General features: G+C 46.5%; 1 protein-coding gene across 1 annotated transcript; it reads left to right on the top strand.

Annotated features, from left to right (window-relative positions):
• The first annotated feature begins 4,735 nt into the window (after positions 1-4,735).
• On the top strand, positions 4,736-19,421 carry MYL4 (myosin light chain 4). Its single transcript, XM_025999413.2, has 8 exons — positions 4,736-4,817; positions 7,855-8,005; positions 10,838-10,865; positions 15,998-16,147; positions 17,468-17,641; positions 18,124-18,201; positions 18,743-18,787; positions 19,244-19,421. The coding sequence occupies exons 2-7, from the start codon at positions 7,889-7,891 to the stop codon at positions 18,769-18,771; spliced, it is 576 nt and encodes a 191-aa protein (XP_025855198.2). The 5' UTR covers positions 4,736-4,817; positions 7,855-7,888; the 3' UTR covers positions 18,772-18,787; positions 19,244-19,421.
• Positions 19,422-21,177: the final 1,756 nt, after the last annotated feature.

Below are 21,177 nucleotides of genomic sequence, written 5' to 3'. Positions count from 1 at the left end.
CAGCTCACAGATACATCACCAGGCTGCACTGCCTTGATCACAGCACAGAAATGAGCTTCAACCATTTAGACAGACTATTGAGTGATTGCACCAAACGTGTAGCATTCTCTACCTATGTTAAATAGCTGAGGAAATGAAGTTGGATGGGATGATTTAAAGTGCTCTGAGGACCTGTGCTATCATGGCCCATAAATTTTTACTTTAAACCCTTCCATTCCTTCTTGGCCTTTACCTTTGGTGCTCTGAGTTTTCAGGGTCACTAAGACTTCAGGTTTTCATTGCTTTTTTCCTTCTTCCTTGGTCATAAAGAATCTTAGCTACAGGGGATTGGGTTAATCATTCTCCTTGAGTTATATAGCCTTCTTTCATCACTAGTCCATACAAGGCCACTCGTTTAATTAGTTATTTATTCCTTTTTTATCTCATTGCTCCATTCCATCCAAACAATAGTCTTAATAAGCAACCCTCAGAAATTTTTAATGTGTATTTTTTGTTTGTATGTGTTCTTGAATAATGGGTAATGCTTCTAGTATGGGGGTACTTAATACAATTTAATAATGTCTTATTCTCTCGGTATAGCCAAAATGTTATTTCAACATGTAAACAATATAATAATTATTGATGAGATAATATATTACATTTTTTATACTAAGTTTTCAAAACCTTTCATTGTGTATTTTATCTCAATTTGGATGCTAAATTTTCATCACAAATACTTTTTTTTTTTTTAATTTTTATTTATTCATGATAGTCACAGAGAGAGAGAGAGGCAGAGACACAGGCAGAGGGAGAAGCAGGCTCCATGCACCAGGAGCCCGACGTGGGATTCGATCCCGGTTCTCCAGGATCGAGCCCTGGGCCAAAGGCAGGCGCCAAACCGCGGCGCCACCCAGGGATCCCTCATCACAAATACTTGATCTGTATTTAGATTTTATAATTGCACGGTTGAAAAAGTAGATTTACTACCTACGTTGTTCCAAGCATACTTTAAAATTTTCCAGTAACTGAACCAAGTACCAAAAAAATCATTTTCCTTTAATATTTGCACCCAAATGGTCAAAACTGCTCTATTTTAAAGGAACTATATCAGTATCAAAATTATGTCTAAGTCAAGTAAATTCACTAACTCTTGTGTCAACTCAGTATTACTAACGTGAAATTTGAGGAGCTACTGCATAAATTGAAAAGCAACTCTAAATTCATTAATATCAACAAAACATTTAAACTGTTCTTGTCATTTTTGCAGCCAGTTTAATAATGCTGTTGATTAAAATCTGCATATTTATGTTAGAGAAATGTGTATTAATTTGTATTGTGAGAGGCTTCAATTTTAGCATAAGTTCTTGTACCTACATTGCTAAGTTGCAAATAAGTGTTTTCTTGGAGCTTCAGTTTTAGCTCATTCATGTGCAGTATGCTATCAGTGAGATTATATGCAGGTATTTTAAATTTATAGAAATGTATTTGTGGTTTGTATTTTATTCAGCTTCTTACTCATCACTATCTTCTTCTGGTTATATATCTAATCTTTTCCTTCTAACTGGTATGTACTCTTTCATGGCATTGTTTCAGTACTGGAGACTCACACTGTTTCCACCTCCTGTCACCACATGTCATGCTGCGGCAGAGAACCACCTTCCTCATGTCTTTTCTGAACTTCAGTGAGATTTCTTTTAGATGTATACTCAGCTTGATTGCCCATCTAAACCACAAAGCACTTCTACTTCTATCTCCCATATTTCTTAGCTTTTCTATTTATTTGCATTTCTTTCTTTCCTTCTTTCTTTTTTAAAGATTTTATTAATTTATTTGACAGAGAGAAAGAGAGAGACAGCACGAGCAGGGGGAGCAGCAGAGGCAGAGAGAGAATCAGGTTCCCTGCTGAGCAGGGAACTCAATGTGGGTCTCAATCCCAGGACCCTGGGATCATGACCTGAGCCTAAGACAGATGCTTAGCCAACTAAGCCACCAGGCATCCCACGATATTCTTTCTTTTGCCTTTCAATACCCTAATATGTTTCCCAACTGTGTCCATCATGCTACTTTTCAAATCTGTTATAATTATTCTATTTTAATTATTAATTTTTTATACATAGCATATTGCTTGTTTTATGAAAGTTTTTTTTTTCTTATTTCAACGATTATACTTTTCATATCTGAAATTTCTGTTTGGTTCTTCTTTATGTCTTCTTGTTCTGCATCATATTGGTCATATTTCCTTTTATCTCTTTTAGCATGTTTACTAAGTTCCTTTTAAAATCTTGGCCTGTTATCATTTTTCTACTTAAAGTGCCATCTTTAATCAAGTGGGCTGTGTCCTTTTGGATTAGGTGCTCCTCATCTGTCTTGTTATTTTGCCTAAAGGCACATAGGGTGCTGATCCAACAGTGCATGCCAGCACCGCTGAGCTCAAGGGGTAAAGGTTGGAGGTGAATGAGCCCTAGTACTGAGACTAGTTCTACCACCCGCAAGAATGAAGCAGCCTTGGTAGGGGGAGATACTTTTTAGATTGAAATTTACCTGCCCTGAGAGTTCCCTAAACTCCCTGGGCAGGTAAGAGAGAAGAGAGAACACAACTGTCCAAAGTTCAGTCGTCCCCTACCTGTTCTTTACTAGCTCTTCCCAAGCATGGTGCATCTTCAGTGCCCTGATGTTACCCTAGCCATCACAGGTTTGAATCACACAGTTGATGGGGCATTGCTGTATATTTGAAGCCAGTAGTGGAGGAAAAGAGAGATCAGAACCCTAGAGCTCCTTTTTTTTTTTTTTTTTTTTTTTTTGGTCATTCCACAGCCATGCCTGGCCACATCTCTCCCCAAACCAAAGCCACCCCTCTAACACACACATGCACACCCACCCACACATACACACCCCAGTTCTAAACAGGGATCCCCTTCATCCAAGGGATTTCTCACAGTGAGAAATTTATCTTTATTTCTTGTATTTTCTCTATATAATTCTTCCACTGTTGATCTTGGGAGAGGGAGCAGCAGCCACACTATTTCAATCAGGACCCAGGCTTGGGTATTTTGATTACTTGCTCTGTCCTGGACACTCTGTTAACACCATATTAACTCATATAATCCTCGTGACCAATCTATAAAGTTGTATAAGCGGCTCCATATTACAGATAGGAAAACTGAGACATAAGTTAACTTGTGGGATAACTGGGTGGTTCAGTTGTTTAAGTTGCAGACTCGATTTCATCTCAGGTCAAGATCTCAGGGTCATGAGATGGAGGCTCTGAGCTCAGTGAGGAGTCTGCTTCAGATCCTTTCCCTCTGCACCCAATCCCAGCTCGCGTTGCATGCATACTCATGCTCTCTTTCTCTCTCAAATCAATAAAATCTTTTTTTTAATTTTTTAAAAGATTTTATTTATTTATTCATAGAGACACAGAGAGAGAGAGAGGCAGAGACACAGACAGAGGGAGAAGCAGGCTCCATGCAGGGAGCCCGACATGGGACTTGATCCTGGGTCTCCAGGATCACACCCTGGGCTGCAGGCAGCGCTAAACCGCTGTGCAACCGGAGCTGCCCAAATCAATAAAATCTTAAAAAAGAAAAAAGTTAACGAGTTTGCCTAACCCCCTGAGTCAAGACTCTAACCTGGGCAGTCCGGCTCCTGAGTGGGCTTTCTTACCCCTGCCTTGCAGCAGAGCCCAATTTACCCAGTGCCCTCTATGGGGACAGATTAGTGTTGGCCAGGGCATTGCTCCATGATGTCTAGCTTATGAGATGTTGGCCAGAAGAGAGGAGGGAGGGTGACAAGGACAAGGCATTAAGAGCCAGGCCTCCTGTCAGCAGCATTTGATCCCAGGCAGGAGACTCTTATGGATCTCTTTCAGGGACACAGGGCGTGTGTGGTTAGAGAGAAAGGGGGAAGAACAAGTGAGTGTATGTAAGCTCAGCCCAGTTGAGGGCTGATGTTAGTTCTGTAAGCTAAGTGTCTGTCTCCGAGTTTAACATGGGGTATAAATGGGTTGGTGTGAAATTCTGTCCAGAGTTTTCCATCTACCAAGTTTGAAGTCCTTCCAGTGGGAGCATCTGAGTGGGCATTAGAGGCCTCTCAGGGGCACTTGGCAGGCTGCCAATACCTACTTCTAATTTGCCTCTACAGTCTCTGTTTTCTTTCTCTTTCTTTCCTTTGCTCTACTTGGTCAGCATGTATTGGAGGGGGAAGCTATGCTGTAGGCCTGGTGCAGGATACTCTAGACAGACAAGAAGGGAAAAGCCAGTGACCATGAAGTAGAATGAGGGCCGCAAAAGTGACACCTCTGGCTCCAGTTACTGAGCTCTTCTGAACTGTGGGCATCATGAGTTGTGGTAATAATAACAAGGCCAGGGGCGGGTATCTTGACGCTTGACGCATAGCTCTTTCTGGAAAACCACACTCTCCTCCAGTTGCTTCTGAAGTGCCAGACACTCTTTTAGCTGGTGTTGCTTAAAGAGCATCAGAAACTGATTTGAGGAGTGTCTCCTCCCATGCTGGGGCGCCTGTGGCCTAAAGTTTCAGGCAGGCTGGCTCCTCATCTGAGTGTGGCTGACAGGCAGGCTGCTTGGCCCCAGGGACCTGCAACATGCTTTCTGAGCCACAAATATGTCACACCATGGGTACCAGTGGCCGCCCTCCTCCAACCCCCATTTCTCTCCACCTCTTCCTCATTCCTAAACCCACACCTCATAATCTCAGTAGCCACTGCCACCTTACCTGTGCTGCTCCTCCCCCACATGGCCCTCTCTCCTGGAGTTCCTTCCAAGAAGTCTGAGAAACCCAGACGCACGTCTAGCTTCATCTAGGAAAACAAATGAACAGCTGTGAGTGTTTCCAATGTGCCAGGGGTGGCTTTTGGTGCTTTGCTCATGTTGTTTCATACAGATCTCACAACAACTTGAGAAGGAAATGTTTACTGCTGAAGGTCCTTAGGGTACTGGACCGGAGATTAGGAAATGGCAAATCTAGCATTCAGCCCTATGTTCATCTATCTCTAAAGCCCATATCCTTTCATGTCTGCAGTTGCTCAGCTAGCCTCATTCAGTCTTCCCAGCTCTCTAACCTCATAGCTCTGTCCCCAAGCAGACTGGATATTTTGCTCATTATAAAAAGAAAGAAAGAAAAAAGAAAAAGATAAATGAAATGAAAGGAAACCCCTGACTTTCTGTCTTTTGAGGATCAAACTTCTTACTAGAATGGTTAGAACAACTTGTTTCTTGACTGGAAAGGATATATGAAAGCATCTCATTCAGTGGTTATTTTTACTCTTAAACCATGGAATCATTTCTTTGACGATGATCGTGGGACCCCCATGTAGAAAACACACAGGAGTGGTGCTGATTGAAAAGGCAGGGGGAGCTCCAAACCTGGCCTCTCTGCATCCCTTACAGCCGGAAGCAATTTAAGGGAGGCTTGGGTCTTGGGTGTCTGTTGAACACTGTTTGAAAGCTCCTGATTATCTCTCATTTTAGAGATAAGCAAGCTCAGGCCCAGAGAAGGGGAGTGGCTGGCAAAGTCAGGTCTAGTGCCTGGATCTTCCAGCTTCTGGCTTGCAGCTTGTCCACCAAACTCCACAGCACACCTAGTCTGGGAAGAGGTTGCAGTGGGAGGAGAGAAGGGTAGAGGCTGGGCTTTTCTTTCCTCCTTTCTCACCTCCCACAACCTGAGCTCCCAACGTCTGGGGAGTGAGGAAGTCAGGGAAGGGTCAGACAGGGAAAGTGCAAGAGTGCAAGCAGAAGCCCCTGGAAACAAATGACAGGAACTCAGAAGGAAGACAGAAGGTGAGGCCCAGGAGGGGTGAGGTGAGGTGAAAGAGTGAACAGCTGCTATCCCAGCCAGGACCAGTACTGACCTGGGTTTGGGTCTTGTTCTTGTATCACCTTGGGCAAGTCCTGGCTCCTTTTCCTGCCTCAGTTTCCTTTGAAGGCTTCTCCGCTTACCAGTGGTGAGGGCACATCTAGGTTTGTAAGAGCAGCAAGGTGGGGTCAGAGCTCCACACACCACACGGGGAGCCAGAATTAGCTGGCTCGACTCTATGAGTGGCTGAATGTCTCTGGGCATCTTAAAAATCTGGCATTAGGCGTTAGGTTCCTCACAAAAGCAGGTAGGATGAGACCAAAGGGCCCTTTGGCTGGGAAAGATCTGGGAAATGGAGCCTAGGGAATTGAGCCCCCAGGCACCTGGAACTGCACGAAGACTTAGCTAGCAGGGACCAGGTGGTATGTAGTCTAGTAATTCTGTTTATAGGTAAGAAGACCAGGCCTAGAGAGGCAGAGGTAACTTTTCGGCTTTTCTTGACTTGAGTTTTCATCCTCTGAACTGGAGAGTCTTCAAGTTCAGCTCAAAGCGATTCTGTGTGGTGGGTAAGCTTTTTGGTTGTTGTTTTCTGAACATTGTATAGCCTTTAACTGTTTTTTTTTTTTTTAAACAGTACATGCTAGTTCTAAAAATTTCCATTAATGCAGGAAGTGAAAAAAGTTCAAAATTCTGAACTGCTGTCATCTCCCTTCCTCACCGCCCCCAGGTCCCAGGGGTGTGTCTCCCAACACTTTAGTGTGTATACGTCCCGGCCTTTCAGATGAACACACAGACATATGTGCACACTCCCCACCATAAATCCCATAAATGGGATTATTATTATTTTTTAAGACTTTATTTATTTATTCATGAAAGACACAGAGGCAGAGGGAGAAGCAGGCACCCTGCAGAGGGCCTGATGCGGGACTCGATCCTAGGACCCGGGGATCAAGCCCTGAGCCAAGGGCAGATGCTCAACCACTGAGCCACCCAGGTGCCCCCCATAAATGGGATTATGATCTCAATGATATAAGCATACACTTTAGAATCAGATACACCTGGGTCCTGATCCAGCTCATAGCTAATTAGCTGAGTGACCTTGTTACCTGACCACTTTTAGTTCCAATCTCCCTAAGTGTAAAATGGGAATAATATCTAGTTTGTAGGATTGGGGTGAAGAGGTAATGAGATTTTATACAATAGCATTGAACAGTGCCTGGTACACAGTAAGCACTTCACAGACACACACACACAGACATGCACACCTGCACATGCACACCTAGCGTCCAGAGTTAAAGGTATAGTGACAAGGAGACCCAAGTTGTCTGACCTCCAGTCACCTTGACTTTTAGCCACACCCCTGTGCCTCTCAGGACTCCCTGAATGAATGATGGAGGTGGCTGGTGGTGAGGGTAAGCCCGGGGATTTGAGGTCTGTGGAGTTCCTGGGATGCCTGCTCTGGAGGTTGGAGGGCTTTAGCCTGTGAATAGGGAGGGTGAGGGGCAGGGGGGAGGGGGGATGGGAGGGTTGGACAGACCAGCTGTTGCTTCAGGGCTCCAGGCCTAGAGCTGAGCCTCAGGGCAGAGCTGAGGCCCCAGAGTGGCTCTCAGCTTAAAGGAGCCGGCTTAAAAGGAATGTGCAGTGGGCTGCCTCTGCTCTGGAGGGGCTAAAAAAAGCCTTACCCTCCCCTGGGCTTTGTGTGAGGGTTATCAACTGCTCCAGTCAGCTCATCTCTCTGGCTGGACTCTGGTGTTTTTGGAGGGTCTGTCTTCCTGGCCCCTCTGGGCTTCCACCAATTGGCAGGAAGGGTCAGCCTGTCCCAGAGGTGGAGGCCGGGAGGAGTGTGAGGTGTGGAGGGAGGGGAGGCTCGTGGCCCCAAACCTGGTGACAATACACAGTTGTCAGCTGTACCCTGCTGGTGTTTCTTCCTTTTATAGTCAGGGCGGTTGCTCTTGCTCTCACCCAGCCCCTCTGTGGGGGCTCCTGCCCAGGATAAAAGGGGAGGGAGGCAGCCCAGTCTCCTGTCTCCTCTCCTAGGCGCCACATCTCTTGATTCTGTCCTAGCTCCCACCTCCACCGGAGATCCCAGCAAGACAACATGCCTCCCAAGAAGCCCGAGCCTAAGAAGGAAGCAGCCAAGGCTGCCCCAGCCCCTGCCCCTGCCCCAGCTCCTGAACCCCCCAAGGAACCTGCCTTTGATCCCAAGAGTGTAAAGGTGAGTGAGCCTTAACCACTGGAATGGAGGTGGGGATGACCTTCAGGATCCTGTCTGTCTTGGACCTTAGAGATCTATTTCCTGGAGGCTGGACTGGGATGGGGACTGTGGTACCAATGCCCCGCATCATGGGGCACGGCATGGTGGAGCTGGCATTGAGGCTGGTGAGGGGGATTTGGGGTCGTAGGCCTTGCCCCTCAGGAATGGGTTTCTGCTCTGAGGAAGCCCTGCTCTGTCAGAGTCAGGAATGGCAGGGAGGTATTACCAACCAACTATTCAGCCTTAAATTTTAATGCACTGTGGGAGCCATCATAGCAAAGAAAAAGAGACTGACCCTTTCCTCAGAGGTGGTACCTTATCTTTCTGGAGAAAAGACACGTACCAATAATGGCCAATGTACCTTGGAATGAGTTATATAAATGGCAAGGGAGGAGGGAGTCTGGGAAAGGCTTTGTTCACCAAGACCCTTGCAGTAGGAGGGTGGTGGGGGCAGAGAGGAGCCTGCTTCCCTCTCTCCTCCCCTGCCAAGGTGGTTCCCTCCTCCTTCTGTGGCCTCAGCCTAGGCTCCTGTCTGGAGTCTGCAGGGGACTGGCCCATCTGAGGACGAGGCACACCCTCTAACCCGGTGAGGGACGGGGGCCTGCTTCCCTCTCTGCCCACCCTGCTCCCCTCACCCTGGAAGGTTCCTCTCCCTGCCTGCTGACTCAGTCACTTCAGGCCTCCCAGCTATCTGGCCCAGCTGCTGAAGGAATGGAACTGGGAGGGGCCGGGCTGGGGAAGGACGGGTCAGAGGCCTCTGGAGAGTGAAGCAGTTCTAAGCCTTGGCACCAGAATGTGAGAGGTCAAGTGCTTCTGGTATGAAGAGCTATTAATAACAGGTTGGGAGTGGTGGGCCCCTGGGGATACCCATGAGGGCAGGGCCAGGGGTAGTGAGGAATCAGATCAAAATAAGGGCTCAGGACCCGGTGCTGCGACAAGAAGATAGGGAAACTGACCCTCCCTAGTCTCTCAGGATTCCTCCTGGTGCCCACAGCCCCCCTGCAGCTGTGCCAAGGGCCCTGGAGTTGATCTGTGGTAATTCCTACAAGGGTGAGGGGTCAAGCATAACTGGTTTGGCCAAGAGATGGAAGTAGTTGCATGTCCCTGGGTTTGGTTGTGGTACACATGGAGGTGATAATGTAAGACCTTGAAAGTACGTGGGTCATACATTAATTACTCCCACTATGGGCAGAGCCTAGTGAGAAAAGCTGACTCTCCCCATACCCCTCAGGATGCTTTTATTTCTGATTTGTTCTGATAATGAGCTACTCCTATGGGATAGCCTGGCCCCCGGCATCCGGGTGACAGCTACCTCATGGTATCAGATCAGAGCCTTCTCTTTGACCCATTGCCTCTCCATCCACCCACCACCCCCACCCCCTGATTCCCCCCCCCCCCCCCCCACTGCAGTCCTCTTTCCCATGCCTGGATCTTCCAAACCTGACCATAGTTGAAATTGCTCTAAAGTGAAAAAAAAAGTAGGTATCCTTCATTATTGTGCTTATTTGGTTCCTTTGCTTTGAAGTCTGTGCTCAAAGACTAGAACAAAAGTAAACTTAACCCCAATATGTATGGTTATGACCATAGATTCTGATTTTATGTTTTTACACTAATTTCTCTTACACATTTACTCCTGGGACTTAGCACGTTACAAAGCAAAGCAACTGCACCTTTTCCTCAGAGTTCATGCAAAGCATCCTTTACCCTAGTTCAGGGGTATTTATACCTTCCTGATCAACCCCTCCTGCGGCAAAGCCCATTCCATTCCTGGTCACAGCTAGTTTCCTGCCCAACCCAGTGTAACCCCTCCTCCCCTCTCCTAGCTTATTCCAGCCACCCCCAGAGGTCCTCATTAACAGGGGTCTGCCTGGGAGGCACAGAACAAGCAGCAGAGTTAGGACTAGAAATGGTGGTCCATGAAGGAGATGTGCCAGCAGTGGTTACCACCACCCCTGGAGAGGGGATTAGGTGGGGAGGGTGGTGGCAGATAAGGATGGTGAAGTAACACCAAAATCCCAAATGACGATGATGACTCATGCTTGTTTCTTGTCATTCATTTTCAGAGCCTCCCACCTGACTGTTCTTTACTCACCATTGAATTATTATGCATTGTGGGAGTGTATCCAAATTTATTCCTTTGCTCAACAAATATTTTTTGAGTGTCTACCCTGTGCCAGGCATTTCTGTGAACAGTAACAAAAATCCCTGACCCAGGAGAGCCCTGGCATCAGGGGGCCTGGGCACACCTGGAGGCAGGACTGTAGAATAGTTCAGGAATGCTAGGCTTGCTGTCCCAGTGCCTAAGAGGAGGGGTGGGAGTGAAAGGGGCCAGGGAAGGGAAGGTGGGAATAGCAGGAGGTGGATGGTCATCATCAAGTAGGACAGAGAGGCCGAGGGTGAGGAATGGCGGCTGCCCAAAGGGAGAGGATGTATGATTGTGGGTGGATTGTGGAGTAGGGTCGAAAGTGAGGGCAGTTTATAGTCAGCTAGGATGAGCAATTTATATTTGACCTGAAGAAATCACCACAGAGAGTCAGCATATCTTCTAGAGTTATCTGGAACATTTCTTTCTCTCTTTCTCTTTCATTTTGAGCCATCACTTCATTTGCAGTATTGAGGGAGCACTCGTGGCTGCATTATTTGATATTGTAGTTCATTCATCTGGGGCTCTGCCCTGAGTCTCCGCCCCTCACTGGTGGCCTGCGGGAGTTGCCCCCTGACTGTGGTGGAAGCCACTTCTGCTTCCCTCCGGGAGCCTTCGGCAGTCTCATTCCTGTGTTTCCCTCCCCACAGATAGACTTCACTGCTGACCAGATCGAAGGTGAGTACTGACAACCCCACCTTCCCTAGCACACCTGCTTTTGTACTTTCCAGGAGGAGGAGGACTGAGAGGAGTGGTTGCTATCTCCAGGTTAATAGTAATCACCGTTCTCATCATTACTAACTTGTATTTGCCAAAGGTTTTCTGTTTGCTTCTTTTCACCTAACATATTCACATAAGCGCTTTATGTGGATTAACTCAATTCTCACCACACCCCCAGGAGGTAGGGACTATTACCACCCCCATTGACTGATAAAACTGAGGCACAGGTTCAGTAGTTTGCCCAATCTCACGCAGGCAGTTGTTAGTAGAGCAGAACTCTAACTCAGGAAATCTGATTGCAGACATGAATTCTCAACTATCCTGCCAGACTGCCTGAGACGTAATAGATGCACAACAAAAATGTCTTTTCCCCCACCTCTACCCACAAAATCTACTATTCAAGATATCTAAAACACTCATTTCTGTTCCTGTTATTGGAAAGCCCTCCTTAAGTCACTGGCATCCTCTCCTCTCATCCTATAGCTCACTGAGATGCTCACCTGCTAATGGCAGCAGGGTCAGTGGTGACTTGGGGGTGCCTAGTCCACCTGTGATCCCCATCACCAACCCTTCTCCATCTTGGATGGAGACAGTTTGTTTTCTCAGTGTTCTAGGAAGTGCTATTAAGTGCGGCTTCAAGACAAGCCTCCAATCTCCAACTTCCCAACCTTATTGTTACCCTCCTCCTGTGGGAGTCTGCTGTTTTGAGGATGGAATGTTTCATCATGTGCTATCTGCTTTATAGCTGGGGCTTATTGCCACTGCAACTTATCCCTCTGTTTTCCTCACTAAATGCTTCTAGGACACGAAGTCATTGGAGTTAGAAGGGACCTTGAAAGGTCATCTGATCCACCCCCTTGATTTTAAGCATATACTATTTTTAAAAAGTAAACTAATACCTGCACGTGGTAAAACAAAAACAAAAATTCATATACTACTTAAAGGTAAATAATGAAAAATAAAAATATTTTCCTTTTGCTTTCCTGTCATGTTGATTCCTGTCCCAAAGGTAACTACTGTTAATAAGCCTATGTGTCCTTCAAGAAAAATTTATAGTGACTTACTGATATGTATGTATAAAATTTACACAAATTGAGTCGTGTGATATATACTATCCTGCATCTTTTATTTAATACATATTTGATTTTACTAATGTATATTATTTAATAATAAACCTATTATACCTTGGTATCTTTTTATAGTTAACAGTTCTGCTTCATTTTTTTCAAGAATTACATAGAGTCTCATACACAGATGTACCTTTTAATTGAATCAGGCTAATTGGGATGGAGCTTTAGATTGTTGCCGGTGGGGAGTTATCAGCATGCTTCCCCCAGGGGAACTTCCTAGGAGTGGGTCAAAGGATACATATAGAGGATCCCTGGGTGGCTCAGTGGTTTAGTGCTTGCCTTTGGCCCAGGGTGTGATCCTGGAGACCTGGGATCGAGTCCCGCATCAGGCTCCCTGCATGGAGCCTGCTTCTCCCTCTCTCTCTCTCTCCCTCTCTCTCTGTGTCTCATGAATAAATAAGTAAAATCTTAAAAAAAAAAAAAAAAAGGATACATACATTTTAAACTATAAGAGTTATTGTGAAATTGCCTTCCCAAAAAGTGATGCCAATTTACCCACAAATAGGGCATTAGAACCAGCAGATGTATTTTGAAACTAGTAAATTGAATCTGACTCTGCTTTTGCAATACCCCATGGACACTCACTTTTAGTCAATAGTTTGGTGTGCTACAAAATACTTAAAATTAATTTAAATGCATCTTAGTTAAATATATACTTGTGCATAGATATAAGCATGGAGGTACCCATGAAGATTTGAGAGAATCAACTAACAATAAAAAATTTTCATTTCCCAAATGAGAGTCCCCATCAAAGCTAACTGGGACAGCTGGTTGCCTCTTTGGTCCAGGAAGATTTTCAGGGCTATGGTCTAACTCCTTTCAGTCTGTCATCCCTCCGGCCTTGAAGACATTGTCCCTTACTTTAACCCTAACCCTAACCCTTGGATCGGAATTGTTTCTGTTTGAATTTTACTCCTGCTGTCTCTTCATTTGCTCTTTGATGAAGCTGAAGATGGCTTTCTTGTATTATGCTAGAAAGAGTATTTGGACTCAGGAGATATATATTCATTCATTCATTCATTCATTCATTCATTCATGAGAGAGACAGAGAGGCAGAGACACAAGCAGAGGGAGAAGCAGGCTCCCTGTGGGGTAGCCCAACGTGGGATTCAATCCCAGGATCCTGGGATCATGACCTGAGCCAAAGGCAGACGTTCAACCACTGAGCCACCGAGGCAACCCTGGAATTAGGAGATTTTAGTGTTGGCCCTAATTCTGCCACTATTAGCCATGAGACTTTGGGCAAGGTCACTTTTTTGAACCTTAATTTTCTTATCTGCAAAGTAAGAATATTTGGTTCTTTTCAACTCAGAAAGTCTGTGACTCTATTCAGCATCCTTCAGATATCCTCCGTTCATTTGAAGATAGTTATCAAATCCTGTCTTAGCTTTATATTCTCCTGGCGGTATGGCCCCATTTTATTATAATGCTTTTTTTTTTTTCTTGTAGAAAACTAACTTCTAACTCTTGGTCCCTTTCCAGATTTCCATATTCTTTTTCTTTTTTTAAAGATTATTTATTTGAGAGAGGGCATGTGAGGTGGATGGCAAGAGGAAAAGGGAGAGAAGCAGACTCCCCAGTGAGCACAGAGCCATGAGGCAGGGCTTGATCTCATGACACTGAGATCATGACATAAATGGACAACAAGAATTGGATGCTCAACCAACTGAGCCATCCAGGTGCCCAGATTTCCATATTCTTATAGGAAGGGATTACCACCTTTGTTCATTGCTCTAGCAAGCACCCAACTCCTACAGACTATCAAGAAAAGGTTTCTTTTGGGCCCATGAACATCACCTCATCACCTCTCATACACCCCAAGATCATACTGGCTTTGTCTTCTATGTAGTAGCAGCCCTAAACTTCAGTGTTTTGGCTTATGTGTATATATACCAGGGTTTGCAGCGGGCTGGGGTGTTAACAGGTACAGCAGGTCCTTTCCTTCTCCTCCTTCTTCCTCACTATTTTCTTGGTGTCCTGAATAGTTGGTCAGAAGTCACATGTGCATTGGCCTACTAATGAAGACAATAATACCCATAGCATAGAGTTTTTGAAAGATTAATTAGCTCAGAACTTGGTCCATTGTCAGTGATAAGATCATAAGTCATTGTTCTTTTACTCCCCCACCCTGTCGTGTTCCACCTCCTTATTTTTTAAAATTTATTTATTTTTTGTTCCACTTCCTTATTAAGTATCATTATATTCTTTTTTTTTTCATGAGGACTTTTATTAAATCTGACCTCAGTCTTCTGAATGAACTGGGAGATCAAAAACTCTGAGTTCAGGTTCAACTAACATATTTATTGAGTACTGAATTTGTGCCAGAAGCCATGCTAATCGCTTTAAAAGTTAAAAAAAAAAATTTAGATCCTAACAAAATGGTGAGGTAGGTGTTATTTCCTTTTGACAGAGGAGGGACCTAAGGTCAGTGAGGTTAAGTGACCTGGCCAGAATCACATAGTTAAGTGGTAAAATTAAGATTAAACCATTAAGAAAAGACTAGCAGCATTGTTTGAGCATTTACTATATGCAGGACATTTTGTTAAGATTTGTAACCTACGTTATTGTATATAACATGAGTGTAATTTAAGAATGCTCTGATGTAGGTGCCAGGTGCCATTTATAAAGGAGAAGAGGTTTATAGAGGTTAAATATTTATTTGCCCAACGTCACGCAGCTAATAAGCAATGGCAATGGAATTTGAACTTAATTATTCAGTAATTGAAAGACATGTGGTTTTGTATCTTTTAAATTCTTACAAAGCCTAATAAAGACTTGCAAATAAATGTCTTTGGGGGAGGGACTGCTTTGATATGTGGAATGGTTTATAAATAATCCATGGGTAGCGTCTACGGAATAAACGTTTCTAGAGTATTTGATGAGGATTAAAAGGAGCTTTTTTCCTAAGTGGTTCATACATATTGTTAATCTGCCCAGTAAACCATTTCTTTGCCATTCCCAGTCCAAATTATCCACAGTAATGAACTGGTTGTATCCAAATTAATGAGGAATTGAGGTTCTTTGCAAAGGGCCAGGAGTGCCTTAATTTGGTCTTGCTCCTTGGACAGCACCCTAGTACCTTCGGGAGTCTAGTCCCTAGAGCTCTGGGCTGGCTCCAGAGCCAGGGAATACAGTAATAACCACACTTTGTTGTTTCCCTTACCATGTGCTAGACAGCAGGCTTGGCACACTTGATAATCCAGCCTTCTCCCCTCCGGTAACCCACTCAGGTGGACATTGCATCCCTGCTTAGAGCTAAAAAAAAAAAAAAAAAAAAAAAAAAAAAAAGGAGGGTCCAACGGAGTTGAATAGTTTGCTCAAGGCCACATGCAGGTCAGCGGTGAAGCTGGGGTGGTCTTCATCATGTCAGTTGGCCTGGCCTGGAACAGGCAGCCCTGTTAGCCAACTTTTGAACAGGTCTTATCACTTTGCAAAGTGCCCCCACATGCTACCATCTCCTTTGATTCTCACGGTAACTGGGAAGGTAGGTGAGGGTGAAGCCTTATTCCTTGGTTTGCACAAGGAAACTGAGTCCTAGCTGGTCTTATTCTAAGCTACTCAGCAGAGCCAAGATGAGAACCCAGAAATCCTGACTTCTGAGCCAGCGGTAGTTTCACTTCCCTCCCAGTTTTGATAGTCAGGCACCACCCCTATAGCAGGGCAGGGTGGGGGGATTGGAGGGGGCAGCAGGGGAGATATTCAGATTACACGACAATAACTGGTAGAAGAGCTCCCAGGCCCAGCGCCGGAGCAGGTCATGGAGGCTCCAGGATGCTCTTTGGTTGTCAGAAGACGGCATGGGGGGCTTCCAGGGAGGGGCTGGCCTGATGGCCAAGGGCAAATACCAAAATGTTTTATTGACCACATTGACCTGCTCTTCAGGCAGGGTGGAGGCTGATCATCTCCCAGTCACTGTCTTTGCTTGGCCCAGGGGGCTGCAGTCAGGTCTTCTCTCTGCAGAGTTCAAAGAGGCTTTCTCGTTGTTTGACCGGACACCTACTGGAGAGATGAAGATCACCTATGGGCAGTGTGGAGACGTACTGCGGGCACTGGGCCAGAACCCCACCAATGCGGAGGTGCTGCGCGTCCTGGGCAAACCCAAGCCTGAAGGTCAGCATGGGTCTCGTGGCTCGGCCTCCTGGTGTCTGCCCTGAGGCCCCTGGGGCTCTTCCTCTTCCCCTGCTTTAGCCCTTTAAGACCAGACCCCATCCCCAGCTTACCCCTTCTCTCCTTGCTAGAATTATTTGGAAGTCTGACAGTTGGCTCTTGAAGAACGTGACCAGGCCTTGCTCTTGTTTTCCCTGTGAGGTTGAAGCCCCAGTTGAGCAGGAGCAACATTCTGTTGCTTCAGTGTCTTCCTCTGACATCCTGGGTTGTAGGGATATGAGGTGGGGATCTGCCCGCACCCCCATGCCCAGTATCTCAGTTGACGTGTTAGCACACTGAAGTGCCCTGTGACCACTATGACTTGTATCATGAATACTTTGTTTCTAAGGATGGTTAGAGCACTGAAGATCACAAATTATTTGCTCAAGTTTAAAGCAGACTCAAGATGAGCTCTGTAATGGGGCCTCTTTCATTCATCTGCATTTGGCAGGTTTTGGTAAGTTTCAAAAGTGGTGCAAGGGAACGTGTCCCATTTGTGAATGTCATCTGTCACATGTGGTAGTACAGTTAACAGCTGCTCTAACACACATGTCCTTCTGAGAGGTGTGGGCAGGGATAGGCAGACAGGGCAGGAGCCCCCTGGCCAGGGGAGGCCGTCTCTTGAGGCTTCCTGGGCCCCCATATTGATCCCCTGCCCTTTCCTTGGTTCTGGCCCCTTCTCCTCCTCCTCTTGCTGGTGAAGACACCAGTATGGGGTGAAGGACGTGGGCAGGAGAGGGCCCGAGGACCAGCAGGCCTTCTTAGAGGTAAAGGATATCTGAGCACTTCCATTTTTGGAGATTCTTGTGTTGTTATATAAGAATTTCCAACATTTGTGGTTTTTAAAAATTAAACCTTTTTAACATACTATAATATGGGAAAAGTGGGCTTGTCACAAAAGAATTGCAAATTTATAATAATTATTGATTCATTGTTGCTCCAAGCAATGTGGTCTAGTCCTGAGACCCAGAAGAGGAATTATGCCAAATTTTCTTTTTGTAGTCCTATCAGTTTATCTCTGTGACATGTGTGTCACATGTCAGAAGTCTAAATGGTGCATGTGGGGCCCGATTCTGTGATCCTTTGGGCCCCTCCAGGCCTGCTGCCACCCCAGCTCCCCCACCTCACCCACCACCTGGAGCTTAGGGGTCCAGGTGGAGCCCTGATGGTTTTTCCCCTCTGCCCTGGTCCTGGCCTGGCAGAGCTGGGGTGAGGCCTCTTGCTGACCCCCTGTTCCCCTTGAGCTTCTGCTCATATCACATTCTCTTTCCTTCCTACCTAAAGAGATGAATGCCAAGATGCTGGACTTTGAGACGTTCCTGCCAATCTTGCAGCACATCTCCCGCAACAAGGAGCAGGGCACCTATGAGGACTTTGTGGAGGGGCTGCGTGTGTTTGACAAGGAGAGCAATGGGACAGTCATGGGTGCTGAGCTTCGCCATGTCCTTGCCACCCTGGGTATGCAGGCTCGTGGTGCCCAGGGTGGGAGGAATAGAGGGGTAGGAATTGCCCGGGTGGCATATGTAGGGGGTAGATGGGAGTCTCTGCATCCTGAGGATCACATCCTGATCCAGGCTATGTCTCTCCAGGCTCTGCAGGAACAACCTTCCCTAACTGGGTTTGCTCAGTTGGGCTTGGATGGAGATGAGAGCAGGTTGGCAGAGCAAGGCTAAGGCCTGAGATGTGGGACCCAGAGCTTCCATCTTTGTCATTGCCTCAATCACTGGGGCCCTGGTCTGCTTGCCTAGTGCTGGCTGTAGGGTGGAGGGAGAGGCCTTGGGGAGTAGGAAAGATCTAAGACCCTTGGCTCCCTCTTTAAAACTTGGATGTCCACTTCTCAGATTTGGGGAGCCTTGGGCCCTGAGACTCAAGGGGGTGCTTGGGTTAGGCCTGTGTCTCCTTTGCCACCTATAATTCAGAGCCTACTGTTCCCACCCCAGGAGAGAAGATGACTGAGGCCGAAGTGGAGCAGCTGTTGGCTGGGCAAGAGGATGCCAATGGCTGTATCAGTTACGAAGGTATTGGGTCATGTCTCACTTCCTGGGACACCCAGGGATGGTGGGAACAGTTTGGGCTGGGCGGGTCTGCAGAACAGAACAGAAATATCCAGGAGCTAGAGGCTGTGTGCACCAGATGGGCAGTGGTGAGCTCCCGATGGATGTTCTTTTCCATCCCTGGAGTGGACAGGATAGTGTAATAGAAGGAGCATGGGTTTTGGAGATAGCTCTGTGATAGACTGGCTGTGTGACCTGATCGAGTCACTGACCTCTAAGCCTCAGTTTTCTCAGCAATGGGGCAATGCTGGCACCTTTCTCAAGGTTAGGGGATTAGCAGAGACAACGTAGCTTCTTTCGTCTATGTCCGAGGGTCAGCTGAGAAGACACAGAGCAGAGATTAGGAGAGTCCTCCAGCTTTTCCTTATCAACTCCAAATAAGAGAGAGAACCATAGTCTGGAGAAAGGGTGGTGGGAAGGTTGGAAGTCAGGCAGCATGAGGGAGGGGAAGAGGTCTCGGGCCGAGAGGAGCCAAGTACAATGACTGATTTGTCTCCCTTCCCAGCCTTTGTCAAACACATCATGTCTGGGTGAAACAGACTCGTCCAGGGTGAGTGCAGCCTCTCCCTCCTGCTCCCTTCTGGGGTCTGCCAGGGGCTCCCAAACCCCACCACCTACCCTAGAGCTTTTCTGTCCCAACTTGACCTTGTTAGGGGGCTATCAGAGGAGGTCATGGTGGGAGAACAGCCTGGCCTGCCCACCATTCTCTGCACCCTCTGTGCTCCTGCCTCCTGGCCTCGATCCCTTCCAGCCCAGCCTGGCGCTCGCCAGCTCTTTGCACCCTGCCTTGACCTCCTCAGTTCCTCCTGACAGCCTCTCCTGTAGGTCTCTCAGCCTGGGGCCTCCTGTTCAGGCCCCTGCCTGTGCGAAAGCCAGGTCCTGGGTGGAAGAATGGCCTGTGTCCTTGACTCTTCCCATTTACTCCCTTCCCTGAGCTTAGGGCCATCCTGATTGGGGTGTGTGGTTTGTGAAAAGGGGCTGGGATCCATCTAGCACTTTCTTTCAGGTGCCTGGCCCTTGGCCTCAGCCTTTCTGGGGCAAGTGAAGCAAGAAGCCCAGAGTAACTGAGCTGGAGCTAAGGTTCTGGACTCATCATTGCATGCAGCCCTGAGGGCATCCCAGGCCCATAGCCCTCCCTGTAAATAAAGAGTCCTGGCAAGGTTCTGGGCCAAATTCTGAGTCCAGCCTGTCTTTGAATTGTTTTTTAAATCTAATTAATTGAGGTGTGCGTGCATGCATGTGTGTGTGTGTGTGTGTGTGTGTGTGTGTGTGTTTGAGATATGAGGCTTCACACATATTCCTTGGAGAAATGAGTAGTATCTGGGAGCTAGGTGACAAGGCTGAAGCCCAGGGATCCAGAAATATTAAGGTTGGATGAGCAGAAAGCTCTAGGGTGGGTGGGGTGGGGTGGGGTGGGGCTGCATGTTTAAGGAGCTGAAATCCAGAGTTTAGTTTCCTTCCAAGGCTCACTCCCCACCTGATCTCACCTCCAGGTGGTGAACAGGAAGGAGGGGTGTAGGAGCCCTGGGGCTGCCAAGGATGCCTCAAATGATCCTTCATTTTTATAAAAACTGTAGCAAAATACATATAAAATGTCCATCTTAACAATTTTTAGTGTACAGTCTATAGCATTGAGTACATTCACATTGTTGTAAAAGCCAACCTCCAGAACCTTTCATCTTACAAAACTAAATTCTATATCCATTAGATACTAACTCCCCACTACCTCTCCCCATAGCCCCTGGCAACCATCATTCTCCTTCTGTCTTTATGAATCCAACTCCTGTAGGTATCTCATAAAAGTGGAACCATGTAATATTTGGCTTTTTGCATCTGGCTTATTCCACTTAGCATAATGTCCTCCAGGTTCACCCATGTTGTAGCCTGTGTCAAAATTTCCTTGTTTTCTTAATGATGGATAGTATTCCGCTGTCTGTATGTACTACATTTTGTTTATCATCCTTGTTGCTTGCTGTGAGCCTTTCAGGTGCCTCTTTCCCTGGGTATAAAACCCTTGGTTTCTGATTCAGCTGCTCAAACCCTGCGCTCCATACTCAGGACTCCAAATCAGCGCCCTAGAAAGTGTCAGGGTCAGGGAGCACAGACCTCGGATGGCAGGGGAGCAGGGAGAGGCAAGCAGGAAAAGGAGAGAGATGAGAAAACCAGGATTGGGAAGAAGGCGATAGAGATGTGGTGGAGTTAAAGACCCCCATGAGTAGAAACACTTACATTGGAGTTCAGGGGCCCAGTTACCACTATATTGGGATCCCAAGATCCCTGAGAGCTCTCCAGGGTGGATTGGATTCTCCTTCTCATAGCTTTCCTGCTGCCCCATTGGGGCAACCAGCCGCAGAATTTTGTGGAACATCTATAAATCCAGCCATTGTTGAGATTCCATGAGCCCAAGTAGGAAGCTTGTTGCGGGAAGCTGAGAACCACCAACCTAAATTCACCCTTCTCAGAATTTAGTCTGGCTGCGAAGATGAGACCAAGGTCCATGGGTAGCCTTTCTTCTTTGAAGAGAGCTCCAACTTTGCGAGTAAGCTGGTTGAATCATAAAACCAGAGATCTTTATGTAGTTATGAAAGGGGTCATTGACTCTAGTGGTTTTTAAATTGTTTTAGCTCCAAAGACTTTTGCTCAACCTAAATTCTATGGGGGAAGCCAATATGCAAAGCTGAAGGGAATAGAGCTCTGGCTGATGTGGTGGGCTGGATTCCAGCTTCTTGAGAGTCTCTAACTTGTGCTTCTTGGAGCACAACCAGAAGACCACTGCTGGAGCCAGACCTAATTGTAAAAATAAAGAGACGGATTCTTAGAAGTGAAGTGACCTATCCAAGGTCACAGCTAATGGAACCCCAGAATCCCATCTTTTCCCCATGGTCAACATACCAATGTGCCTTTCAAATTTTTTTCCAAGTTAGGCTCTTGGGAGTCTGA

This window comes from Vulpes vulpes, chromosome 2 (assembly GCF_048418805.1).
Source record: "Vulpes vulpes isolate BD-2025 chromosome 2, VulVul3, whole genome shotgun sequence".
NCBI classification, from domain to species: domain Eukaryota; kingdom Metazoa; phylum Chordata; class Mammalia; order Carnivora; family Canidae; genus Vulpes; species Vulpes vulpes.
The sequence above is the reverse complement of the archived record's forward strand: the minus strand, read 5'-3'. Positions and strand labels throughout refer to the sequence as shown.